The sequence below is a fragment of the Parasteatoda tepidariorum genome, chromosome X2, assembly GCF_043381705.1.
Source record: "Parasteatoda tepidariorum isolate YZ-2023 chromosome X2, CAS_Ptep_4.0, whole genome shotgun sequence".
Classification (NCBI taxonomy): Eukaryota; Metazoa; Arthropoda; class Arachnida; order Araneae; family Theridiidae; genus Parasteatoda; species Parasteatoda tepidariorum.
The window spans coordinates 19,481,307-19,495,098 of record NC_092215.1 but is presented as its reverse complement, the minus strand read 5'-3'; the positions used below and the strand labels follow the sequence as shown (position 1 = coordinate 19,495,098).

The 13,792-nt window shown below is 27.5% G+C and overlaps 1 protein-coding gene across 1 annotated transcript in view; it reads left to right on the top strand.

The window, feature by feature from the left end:
- The first annotated feature begins 2,637 nt into the window (after positions 1-2,637).
- The window catches only part of CRM (Collapsin Response Mediator Protein), an 87,625-nt gene continuing 76,470 nt past the window's right edge, over positions 2,638-13,792 (top strand). Inside the window, exons 1-2 of the mRNA XM_016048419.3 lie at positions 2,638-2,766; positions 6,255-6,455. Coding sequence (XP_015903905.1) covers positions 6,291-6,455 — 165 coding nt within the window. The 5' untranslated portion in view covers positions 2,638-2,766; positions 6,255-6,290. The remainder of the gene's footprint in view (positions 2,767-6,254; positions 6,456-13,792) is intronic.

Here is a 13,792-nt window from a genome sequence, read left to right as displayed (position 1 = left end):
TTTTAGAATTCCCAAATTTTCATTTAAAAAAACGTTGAGTTAAAGCATTATGAAAAAGTGAAAGATTTACCATGTAAAAAGTTTCTGAAAATTTATTCTGTATCTGATATAGTAAACATGAGAACTTGATCAGAATCTGAAACTGAAATCTAATTTAATGGAGAGAAATTTTATTTTTCATTGAAGGAATATTGAGAAATTTTTTTATTTGACCATGCCAAATTAAGTTTTCTGTAAATTTGATTAAAAGAAAATCTGAAAGTCATTATTTAAATAGTGTCCCAAAATAAAACTACCCGTTTCCAAAAAATGCACCACTGTGTCTTTTTTTTAATCCATAAACAAACGTTTGAAACAGAAATTAAAAAGCAAATTTTATAACAAACTATATGTCTTACACTGTTTGAGATGAAAAAGTGTTTTTTTATTTTAATTATTTTTGAAGAAAGTCATAAAATTTTTTTGTTTTAAATTAATCATTAAATGCTTGTAAGTTGTACGTATTTTGAAAACCAATTTTAATATATTCCCAAAAAAATTGTTTCTAGGAGGAATATGAAGTTTTGAATTTCTATATGTTAAGATTAAGGGATAATTATACTTTTACCATTAAAACTTACCTTTTGAATATGTTAAAAATAATTACCATTTGATGCACTCTTTAATCAAAAGTTACTGATTTTTTAATTAATTAAGCTTTTATAAACTCGAGTTTCTCCTGATTCAATTAAGCGCAAAAAGAACAAACCTTCTTCACAAATATTAAGGTGCTAGGTTTTAAAGGTAGAGTCATGTTTTGTGTAATATTTTTTAATATAATAAAATAAATAATTAATTATTTTTAACTTTAAGCATATGAAAGATAAGGATTTGAACAACATTTCATAAAGCTTTCATATAAAAGTTTTGAAAATGTCATATAAATAATTGATTTTCGGAGAACCCTTAGAAAAGAAAAATTTTCGGGGTGAATGCAAAATCTAAAAAGCTAATGCATACTTAAATACTACACACTTCTTTTTTAGATAGAATTACCGAAGCATAGAAAACGAAATAGAAATTTGAATTTTTGGAAGAAAAAAATGCTAATTGTTGCTTTAATGAATTACGGGGAAAAAGAGTTTTACTCTAGTTGACATGAAAGTTAGGAAAAATATTCTTAACATGTTGTACTATAAGATAAATGTTTTAAAAAATGGATATTTTGAGTACTCAATACCTATCTAACCCATTAGAACAGTTATGTTCAACCAGCTAAAATATATTTAGCCACTGAAATATTTCTTTAGAATGAATTCTATTTATAAAGAAATGAGGATTTTATGTCGGAATACATATGTATAAGAAAAAGAACAAAAAAACTTTATTACACAAAAACTTTACTTGCTCTCGTGTTTTAAATCTTCTTCAATTAAGAAACTTCAAAAGCGCAGTCTTGATTTAAAAAAAAAACTAATAACTAACAAGTTTTAAAGCTTTCCTTAAAATTGTGTTTTTTTTTCTACGTGGAAAATTACCAACCTTCTGAACATGTAAGAGAAATTGAACTGTTTGATTTTCGTAATTAAGAGTTCAAAGAATATTAAAAATCGTTTGGAATTATTTTATTTAGAAAAAATCCAATCTCTTCTCACTTGATTTTTTCAACAATAAATAAATAAATAATAGTTAAATATATTTACTCAAAAATTTTTTATACTTCAAACGATTTTCAAATTGCTTAGTTTAAAAAACGATAACATTTAAAGGCATCGAAAAATAAGAGTTCCAAAGCAAACGATATTAAAGCTATTTAATTTTAATTTTTCTCTTAGGAAAAAATAAAAATATCGAACTTTTGATGCAATTAGCTCAAGTTCAAATCCAGGATATGATTTATTAATTCAAACGGTTATCACAGATTATTACTCATAAATTTAATAGTAAGTATTACTAATGTTGTTTGTGTTGCACTTAGGATGTTTATAAAATTAATTTCAAAAAATTGAGAAGTATATAACAAAAAATGGCAACAAAAAAATTCCAGAAAGAAGAAGTCAGAATTTAATCATTTTAAAGAGCAACACCATAAAAATTGTCTTTTATTTAAATAATAATGTTTATTTTTCTGTTCACCTTAGAAACACATATATTTGCTTTAACATTAATCTACACTTTTTGGACTCAATTTAAACTAGTTATTAAAGTAAATTATGCGAAATGAAATACGCAATATAGCCGATAGTTCAAAATTTCTTTTAAAAAATATCAGAAAACAGAAGATACGGTAACTAAATCAATCCTAATATGCAACGATAACTACTGAGTTCTACTCTCAAATTACTTTAAAGCAGTCATTATAAAAAATTCTAGAAATACATTTGTTCTCTAGATTTTATTCTTATTCAAGATCAGGTTAATCTAAGTTCTTTTATTCGTTTCGCACAATTGTTATCGATTATAACGTTTCTTCTCTGGAACCTTATTAAGCGACCTTGAAAATATTAACAAAAAATGCTGGGGCAGTCCTAAAATAAAATCTCATTACATTACCGTTATGTGTAAAAGAAATTTTGCCCCCTGAAGGGTTGCCACACCGTAACAAAGTTTAGAGTCATCGAACCCAGAGTACTAGACAGAAGAAATTTGCGCCATTGCGCCAAAGACCAATCCGTAAAGCAATCCATACGGTCACTGCAAAGTGACGTCATTTTCTAACATCGTCTGCTGGTCGCCTCTGTTTGGGTACGAGTGTTTGAGTTTACTTTGTGAGCAATAACTGTGGAAGTAAGTTACTTTTACGTCTTTCGTCATTAAGTAACCGGTATTTTATTTTCAATTGTTTACTTTTAAAATATGTTTGGAATTTCGTCATTGTTTATGTAATTTGACCGGTAAATTTGAAAAGTTATTTAAATAAAATGAGTTAATTTCGTAATGAAAAAAAAAGTTTTGGTATATTTTATTTTTATTCTTTTTTTATTAACGCACTAAACATTTAAAATTTTCTGTTAACATTTAAAAAGTTTTCCATTTTCACGTATATTATTTCTTTGGAATTATATTTAACTTATTAATTCCATAACTTGCGAAAAAGACGAACGATTTAAATAATAACAACGAACTTTAAAAACGAAACTAACACTGTTTTTGTTTATTCTTTTTTAATACATTTTATGCGTGATTTTAAATGCACATATTGTTAAATGTTTTTCGAATAAAGACGCATTCTCAATTTATAATGGAACATGATTCAATATACCGGCATTTAGAGGTGTAGGGGAAAAATCTATTTTTTATGCTTTACAATTTCTAAAAAGAAGTTAATTTAATAATGACTAATGAGACCACCTTCAAATCATGTTATTTTCATGTGATGTTATTCGGGTATTTTTTTTAATGTAATATTTTTGCGATCCTAGAAATCACTTTTACTTGCAGCCACGTGCCTAACTTAGTGGTTTGGGGAGTAGAAACCAGTGCTGTGGAGTCGGAGTCAAAAAATATGCTAGACTCCGACTCCGGTTAGTTAAAAGTTAAGTTCATGTTGAAAGAAGAAACGAAGTTATTAATAATATCAATATTATTAAAAAAAATATTTATTATTGCATTTTCTGAAAAGATATTAATTTAATTATGACTAATGAGACCACCTTCAAATCATGTCATTTTCATGTGATGTTATTCGGACTTTTTTTTAATGTAAAATTTTTGCAATCCTATAAATAACTTTTACTTGCAGCTATGTGCCTAACTTAGTGGTTTGGGGAGTAGAAACCGGAGCTGTGGAGTCGGAGTCGTAGTCGCTCGTCTCCGACTTCGATTAGTTAAAAGTTAGGTCCAGGTTAAAAGAAGAAAATAAGTTTTTAATAATATAAAAATTATTCAATAAAATATTCATTATTGTATTTTCTGAAAAGATGTTAATTTAATTATGACTAATGAGACCACCTTCAAATCATGTCGTTTTCATGTGATGTTATTCGGACATTTTCTTAATGTAATATTTTTGCGATCTTAGAAATCACTTTTACTTGCAGCTACGTGCCTAACCAAGAAGTGGTTTGGGGAATAGAAACCAGTGATGTGGAGTCGGAGTCAAAAAATATGCTAGACTCCGACTCCGGTTAGTTAAAAGTTAGGTCAAGGTTAAAAGAAGAAAAGAAGTTTTTAATCTTACGAAAATTATTCAGACAAATATTTATTATTACGTAAACTAAAAAAAAATGACTCGGTTGCGTATTATGGCAATCATTTCAATTATAATTTATTACCAAATCAATTGATTACATTTGAACATTTTTGAACCTATATGTGATTTAACTATTGAAAAAGAAAGAGGAAAATTATGGAAAGTATTGAAAAATCGAAATTTCGAATGTAAAGGGCTATATAAGGTTGCACTTTATCAGCACCCTCGGCTTTCATGGGGTTGTTGATGTCTAATTCTTTGTTGTAAGTCCCCAAATTTCTAAGGCTTCCTACAAGGAACCTCTAATATTTATGTAGGTAAAATTGATTTTTGTAATTTCATAAAAGTGTATTAGATATTTTCAAAAGTAATGCTTTAAAATTTTCTTTTAAAATAAATTATGAGAATTTGGAAAAAAAAGGGAGGGAAAAAACCATATTTTGGTCATGTTGTTCCCTCCTATCTTTTATCGAACTACCTAATTTCACACAATATCATTTTGTGCTTGGTTTTTTGTAACTGTCTTCTAAATACTTAATACAGTATACTTTCGATATCACAAAGTTGATGGGACGCTAAAAAAAATTCGAGATAGCGAGTTTTCGAGATACAAATTCAGAACTAAATATGTTCTTAAAAGTAGGAAAACATATTCTAAAATATTACCCTAAAAAGTGGAATCATGAAACATAAGATTACTACTATTAATTACGTATGTAATGATAGTTGACTGTAAGTCTAAATACAACGATGATAATTTTATTTTTAAAAGTAAGACAAAAATAATTATGCATTAAATAAAAAATAATTGGTTTTGCAATGAACTTACATTGTGATTTTTGTGAGAAAAATTCGTTTTCTATTTCGAAAAAAAATTCGACATAGCAAGGTTTTGAGAAGAAACCCTTTGACCTAGAAATTCAAATTAACATTAGGTGAATACGTATTGCCAAGGGGAAAACATATTTTTGTTGACATAACGAGGTTTTCGAGGTATCGAAGTTCGAAATATCGAGAGTATACTGTATTTTCTGGGGTTGCTTGGTGGGCAAAAATGTAAAACGTTTAGTTAAAAACGAAAATTTTAATTTGTTTCTTTCGATTTTTAAAATTTGTGTGTTCGGTAGTTCGTAATACTACTTAACATTTATAATTTCATACAGGATATTTTTGCTCATATAGAGAATGAATCGTAATTAAATGTTTCAGTAAAACATACTCGACTGGAAATTAATTTCATAAAATGTTTCTGATAGGTTTATATTTTTAAATATCGCTTTGTTTAGCAAATTCAGCATAAGTAAATCCCCAAGTTACACATAAGCCCCATGTCCCACCATATCTTACTTACCCCTAGCAACAGTAAATATAGATTCTACTCAATGGTTTACCTAGCTAGACTTCTGTAAATTATTGCGAAATTTATATTGTTCATGCCAAGACAAATAACTTAAGTTGTATGTGTGTGTGCATGTTATTTTTAAGCAAAGTGAATAACAGGAGATTTTTTAAATCGTTGTCATATTTCCATTTGAATTTCAGCTTCTCGAATAATAGAATACGTTTTTATTTTTATATATTTATTTATTTTTGAAAACTTTAAATAGAATCAATTGCTTCAAATTTCGATTAGGCGTTTAAATTAAAATTACATTTTATATCAAACCTAATTAATTTAGTAATTTAATTAAGTTTGTAAGCAAATTAGTTAAGTAGTAGTAAGTGATAATTTAAATAATTATCATAATATTCATTATGGCTATAGTTTTGTACACTTCATTGTTAATGTTTATGTAATTAATTTGCATAAAATCAAAAATTTATTTTCCTTATTTTTACACATGTAGGACCTAAACTTATAACTTACCAGAGTCAAAATCGATTACTATTATCGCAAAATTACTCTCGAATTTACAGACTCAAAACATTCTTTTCTTGAAATGCAAAGTAAATTCACGCTAAAAAAACCAAACCCAATTCTTATGAACATTGAACTTTTATCTGAAAGATAGCAATAAAATATGAGATAATGACTTTTCTTAGGATTTATGAGATTCTGTTATGTTTATTTAACCCTCCACAGGTACAGCTCGGAATACTTTGATCTTCATTATCTCTCATGTCTGTCTGTAATGGTGATGTAATTGAAAGCCCAGTTTCGGATACTAGTAGCAAAAGAAAAGGAGGTGTTCGATTTGGTTCTCAAGACATGGAAGACGATATAGTTAGCGTACGTTCCTTAGCCATTACTGAGGCTAGACCATTTAATGACAGTTCTTCGAATGTAAGTGATCTATTTCTTAGTTTTAAGCTTCAATACTACCTTACTGTCTAGCTAACCGTGGGAGTTTTTCGTAGTTTTTTTTTTCTTTATGTAGCGCAAATGACTTTTATTCCCGCCAAAAGTCCACCACGGAGGCAAGCTTGGCCCAATTCTTAATCCAGGAGTTCCCTTGTCTTCTATGTAAACACTGTGGGCCAGAAGACCATGATCTTTGGCCAAATGTCAAAAATTAAATTTTCAATTAAAATATGTGTATGCAGTTTTAATATAGCCCAAATTAAGTATTCATAATCATTCCAAACGTTATAATTTACTTTTTGGACCGACGAGAGTACAATGTAATGAAAAGTATGGTAAAAAAATTTTTTTTAAATGTAACTTTTAAATTTTTATATCAGAAATATATATAGGAATTTCACCTTACTGTTACATTTTTATCAGAGTAATTAGTCTGAAATTATATTACAATTTTTCAATTTGTTGGATTAGTTAATACTCTTGACAAACTTATAGTTTATATCTTATCATTTGACATTTTACAATGTTTGAATGACTTTCGAAACTTAGTTTCAAAAAGTTTCACGAGGTAATTAGCTAAACTTTTTTTTTTGTTGTCTTCCTTGATGTTTCTTCTTTCGAAAAAACCTGCCCCATTTTACCCGTATTGCAAAGGTGGACTAAATATACCGAAATACAAAAATTGTGTTTTTTTTCTCTTCATGTTTTCGCGTTATTTTGTAATATTACTTCGGAAATGTAATTTGCTTTTCATTTTTAATGTGAAATTATGAAAATTATTATATTTTCATTGCTGTATTTAATTATTTAAACGTACTATATTATTTTTTTATTTTTGCTCGCCATATTTCAACCGCCATTTTGTTTTGTTTTTTTTGGGTATTTTTAGTGTATTTCAAAATTTCAACTATGAATTCAATTTACCTGCACATAAAAACCCCCAAATTATGAAACAAATTTTATCGAAATACTAATTTTGGCCACGAAACCTTGGATGCTGGCCCACTGGTAAGGTTCAAATTAGAAGGCTACGGAGTTGAACATTGACAGCTGTTCCGCTCCGTTATGAAAAAAGAAAAGAAAAAAGTTAATAAATAAAACAACTTGTGAGAAGCGTTTGCTCAGATGTTAGACCTTTCAATGAGGGGACGTCGAGCAGTGGACAGCTTGTTCAGACAGGATTCCCGGGAGAACACCGAAGTCAAGCATCATTGGTTGCGGTCAGTGAGCCGGTGGGTGACCACTTTCATCAGCCTGAGATGGGACAGAGGGTGCACAGTAATGGTTCTCGATAAACTGCTCTTCTGAACTGTTAAGTTCTTAACTTCGCTCGTAGGGTCATCGGGCTACTTAAGCAGGGGAGCAATCTCCTGTGCAGATGATCAAAATTGTGATGGCATGAGCGCTAGCCCCCCAATTCGCATGTTTTCTTTCCTTATACAATCATATTTCGGTGTATGAACGTTCATTATTAAGTATTGTCATTCATTATTTAGTTTTGTCTTTTGATAAAAAATAATATTTGTAGAAAACCCCTTATCATTTTGAGTTTCTTTTAAAAAGTACAAAAACTACTTAGAAAATTGCGTGAAATTTTTAAATTTTTTAAGATATTTAAATCGAATTTTTTTTCTTCAGTTGCCAAATACGATTAACTGGAAAATTTAAAAGAAAAAGTCCTGCTGTGGACTGATCGTTGAGACACGGTTCCCAGCAGATCTACGAAGTCAAGCATCACTGGCTTCGGTCAGTGTGCGGATGGGTGACCACTTGAATCAGTTTGCGTAGGGACCGAGGGTGTGCGGTATGGGTTCTCGTTAAACTGTTCTATCGTAAAGTGCTTGACTTCTCGTGCTGGTCGTTGGGCTATCGAAGCGGGGGTGCCATCCCCTCTGCAGAGGATCAAAATTGTGATGGCATGTCTTCGGATCCTCCTCAGGGATGTTTCCCAGACCGTCGCCAATAGCTCATTGTGCATCTCTAGTGCTACGTAAATGAACTGCAACAACTGCAACAACAAAAAGAAAAAAATTATTATTAAATTTTTTCCGTGCATGCGCAGTTAAGAAGAACTACTTTAATTGTTTATATATTGCACCTTTTTCGAAGATTTTTTCTTTCTTCAAATTTTAAAGTAATAATTTTGTAATGAATTTTAAATTGCTCTAAAAATTTTGTTTCATTTTATTGAATATTTTTAAAGTTATAGCAAAAAAAAAAGAAAGAAAAGCAGAAAAATAAGTTGTTCATAAAAATGTCCATATCTCCATGAATATTTAAGCTAAGCTTACGAAATTTTCTGTAATTATTGTACACAATATCCAAAATAACTGTCATTAGCTACAAATCTATTGCTGTAGGTTTTGGTGTTCAAGAACACTATTTCCCGTTTGTAATTTATTGTCGGTCCCTCAATCCTCTAAAAGCTTTTAACTTCATGGATAAGTATGAGAAATCGCATGATCTAAAATATCATGAAGTTACAAAATTATTTTCTTATTATTTCTTGAGAAATATGAAAAATTTTATTAGCAGAGAAGTGTTTCCATTATTTTGTCCACCCCCTGTATATGCCTTATTATTCTAATGCAATAAAATAGAATAAAATAAAAAGACTTGAACTGTTATGGAACGAAAATAAAAATACAACGTCCTATTTTTTATCAAATAGGAAAAATAACACAAGCATAATGCAATAAGACAGCTATTGAGTAAATAAAAAGAAGTATGAGAATTAATAAAGTCATTATTTAGAAGATTTATTGGTAATTTTCTTATGCTTCATTCCCACAGAATTAATCTAATGTCTTAATTAATGTAAACGTAGTTGTTGTGTATAGATATTAAAGCATCAATTAATCAATTAATTTAGTATGAAGCAGTTGGCCTTTAGTTCCGATGAATTGAAAGAGGAATTAAGAAGCATATATTTTTGAAATAATTTTTTTAAAAGAAATTTGAATTGAAATTTATCAAATTTCGAATTGAAGTTTGAAAGAAACTTTTACTGAAATTGGAAGAAATTCGGTTTAAAATTTGGAAAAAAATTTGAATTGTAATTTGAAAGAAATTTGAATAAAAATTTGAAAGAATTTCCTGAATGAATTTTGAAATAGAGAAACGAAGATAAAGTGTTTGCAAATTTTAAAAAACAAAATTAACTGATAAAGGCAATGAGAGGAAAAAAGAAAAAAAAAGCCCAATTTTCTTCTACTCCATTGAAATTAATATCGAAAGTATCCTTTGTATCCTAACAATTTAAGTCTCTTTTTTGCCTAAAATAATTAAGCATTCATTTGCTATTTTTGTAAAAATTTATTATTCAAATACTTAGTGTATACCTATATTTTAACGAATGACGCACGTGGAAATTATTACTGTCCTAAAAATTCAGTCTTGGCGGTACAAATTTATGGAAATAATTTCTAAATTTTTTGTATTCTTGCTATTTTAGTCGCTTTCAGACACGCACATTCGAATGTCATTTTTTTGAAAAAAGTTACTAATTTTTTGCTAAATCTTTGGTATCATTTTCAAGAATGATGCACGTATTTGAAAAATAGAAAATGATTTCAACTAGCATTTTTACAATATAAAATTACAACTTGAATGCTAAATTAATGGATCTATTTTAATGGTTTACATACTTAATTATTTATATCCTAAATATGGTCTATAGAGGTATAAATTTGTAAAATTAATTTTTAATGTGTATGCATTTTTTTAATTTTAGTCGCATTTTCTACCTATTTGACCTGTTGCTATAATATGTTATATCTATATGTCTATATTTGTTATTACTCTCTATAAATAAATATCAATTCAAGATAAGATTTATGTTTTTTTTTAAATTCTGCAAAATTTTTTTTATTTTAAACTTCTTTTGCGATCTCTGAGATTTATCTTAAGTGGAATTCAACATTATTTAACAGGCTTTGTCAGATTTTAATAACATTATTATTTATTCAATTATTCATTTGTGACTCTTATAAGTAGGCCAATGGCTTTCCATCACAGATTTTAAAATTATGTTAAGGGTGGTGATTTTGGAACACCATAAATTTAATATCAGTAAAAATCTACACCTGGTACGAATTTAAATATGATCTGGAATGATAATTTCCAGTAGCTAATGTGGAAGATATTTTATTAATTTGGATAATTTGGAGCATAAGCATTAATGCATTGGATAATTTGGAGTATAAGGAATGGATAATAAGGAGGCATTGGATAATTTTGTCCGTTTCGCTACATTTCGAATATGATTCCAGTGCTATATGAATGCTCCTATTAGTCCTAAATAAATTAAAATTAACATTCTGGATGGAATAAATCCAAAATAACGTAATCCTCCAAATCATAGGATAAAAAAGGATAAGCATACAAAAACTTTTTCCCGTTTTTTTCAGAAAAAGAAATTAGATGTAGAAATAAAGGAAAAAAACATTTGTTATTAATTATTATTATTAACACATCTTTATTATTATTCATTATTTATATTTATTTATTATTATTATTAAATTGTTATTATTGATTATTATTATTATTTCACATTTAATATTATTATTACATTGTTATTATTTATTATTATTATTTCACATTTATTATTATTTATTATTATTATTACACATTTATTATTACTTATATTTATTTATTATTATTGTTACACATTTATTATTACTTATATTTTTTTATTAATATTATTACATTTGTTATTATTTATTATTATTATTACATATTTGTTATTATTTTTCATTATTATTACACATTTATTTTTATTTATCATTATTATTACTCATTTATTATTATTTATATTTATTTATTTATTATTATTACATTTGTTATTAATTATTATAAAAATTATTGCTTTTAAATATAATCGAGTTTTAAATTTTCAAAATAATAAATTTTTTACATGATATTTTTTAATATTTTTATTCAAAGAACCAGTACGCGCCGTAAATTTGATCGTCTTATATTGAAATCGAATGGTATATGAAGCAATTGAAAATGACACATAAAGCTATAGAAAATGATGTATGAAACAATAGAGGATATGATCACAAATTTCTTTACACAAAATAAAATCTTTTTTTTTTTAATTAAAAAAATATTTCAGATTAACTATTTGTGATTTCAACTTTTCAAGTTATTTTTACGTTTTTAAGTACTGGTTTAAAATTTGGGAAATTTGAATAACTGGGTATGCAAAACTTTTAAGAACTTGTATGCACGTACCGGTGTCCGGTGTGTATCTACTGAATCGTATCACTTTTAATAAAATACACAACCGCATGAAAAGGGGGAATAATCAAATCGTCTTTTGCACTACTGAAAACAACTCAACCGATAAACGAACTCCGGATATCTTGTCACGCTTGAATATATCACAATATGAACGTTATTCAAAAACGTCATTTTTATTAAAGAATTGTGTACATAACCTATACCTTTTGCTTCCTATATAAACATGAATTTAAAAAGCATTTTACCTAGTGTATTTAAAAACAGCTTTATTAAGTATTTATATAAACATTTATTCGATGAACGAAAGAATCATTATACTGAATTGTTATTAATCTGATGATTTTCTGAATCTAACGTACGCACTGTTGTGATATTTACAAAATAAGTATAGAGGGAATCTTGTATGAATTTGAACTAATTATTTTTCATGCAGGAAGTAAAAATTCAAAAAACTCTGGTACTTTGGGGAAAATTATAATTTTTTATGAATGAATTCTGCCATACAATTCAGAAAAAAAAAATTTTTTTTAATGAAACAAAATCAGTCCTAGGTACTACATATGTAATACTATAGATACAAAATATTAAAGATTCTGATATTAAAGACGCAGATATTGCATGCTTATAGGTGCAACATGGAGAATATTATAGATACAACATGTTTAAAGTACTAATATTAAACATACAAACATTGCATGTTTTTAATGTTTCTAGAAATTTTTAACGAGTTAAAAATTTCTATCCTTTTCGCAATTAAAATTTTTTTTTCCACCAGGGAGCATTTTTCTGTTGTTTTTATTAGTCAATATTATTAGACAAAATGCAAAATTGGAAATAAATTTATTTATTTCTGTCATTAATACCAAACCAAAGTAAAAACTAACATGTGTGAGAGACCATCGGCTAAGTTATACTCCTCGTTGAAAAGGAAAAATTCTTCAGCTACTTTTAAGAATTTTCTCGCACTCTTCAAAAGAATGCCCCTTATTTTCCTTCTGTACATCTTGCTTTTGAAATCAAAATACAGTGTAATGATGTCAAAAGCAATTGCATTTCATTTCATTTTTTCCCCTGCCAATTGTATAAACTCTCGGTCCAATTTGCAATCTGTATTCAAAAGCAGTTTAATTTAAATATTTTTTTAAATCAAAATACTAATTAATTTTAATTATAGTAATTATATAGTAATTATAATAATTTATTTTATCTTTTAGTCTATTTATTTGTTTATAAGGAGAACCACCTTTAACGACAATTTCCTCTGCCACTTTGAATTATTATATCCGACCTTTACTATATGAAGTCGAATGTAATAAAAATCTAGTTTATCTTCATTGTTATTTTAGATGATCTTTTCTAATGAGTTGAGTCTATTTATTTGCTTATAACGGTAAGTTTATTATAAGGACGATTTCGTTTGCTATTATGAATTGTTTTATCAAACGTTTCTATATGAATGTGGTCGAATGTAATGAAAATCTAGTTTATCTTCATAGTTATTCTAGATGATCTTTCCTAATGAGTTGAGTCTATTTATTTGCTTGTAACGATAAGTTTATTATAAGGACGATTTCGTTTGCTATTATGAATTGTTTTATCAAACGTTTCTATATGAATGTGGTCGAATGTAATGAAAATCTAGTTTATCTTCATAGTTATTGTAGATGATCTTTCCTAATGAGTTGAGTCTATTTATTTGCTTATAACGATAAGTTTATTATAAGGACGATTTCGTTTGCGATTATGAATTGTTTTATCCAACGTTTCAATATGAATGTGGTTGAATGTAATGAAAATCTAGTTTATCTAGTTATTCTAGATGATCTTTCCTAATGAGTTGAGTCTATTTATTTGCTTACAACGATAAGTTTGTTATAAGGACGATTTCGTTTGCGATTATGAATTGTTTTATCCAACGTTTTTATATGAATGTGGTTGAATGTAATGAAAATCTAGTTTATCTTCATAGTTATTCTAGATGATCTTTCCTAATGAGTTGAGTCTATTTATTTGCTTGTAACGATAAGTTTATTATAAGGACGATTTCGTTTGCTATTATGAATTGTTTTATC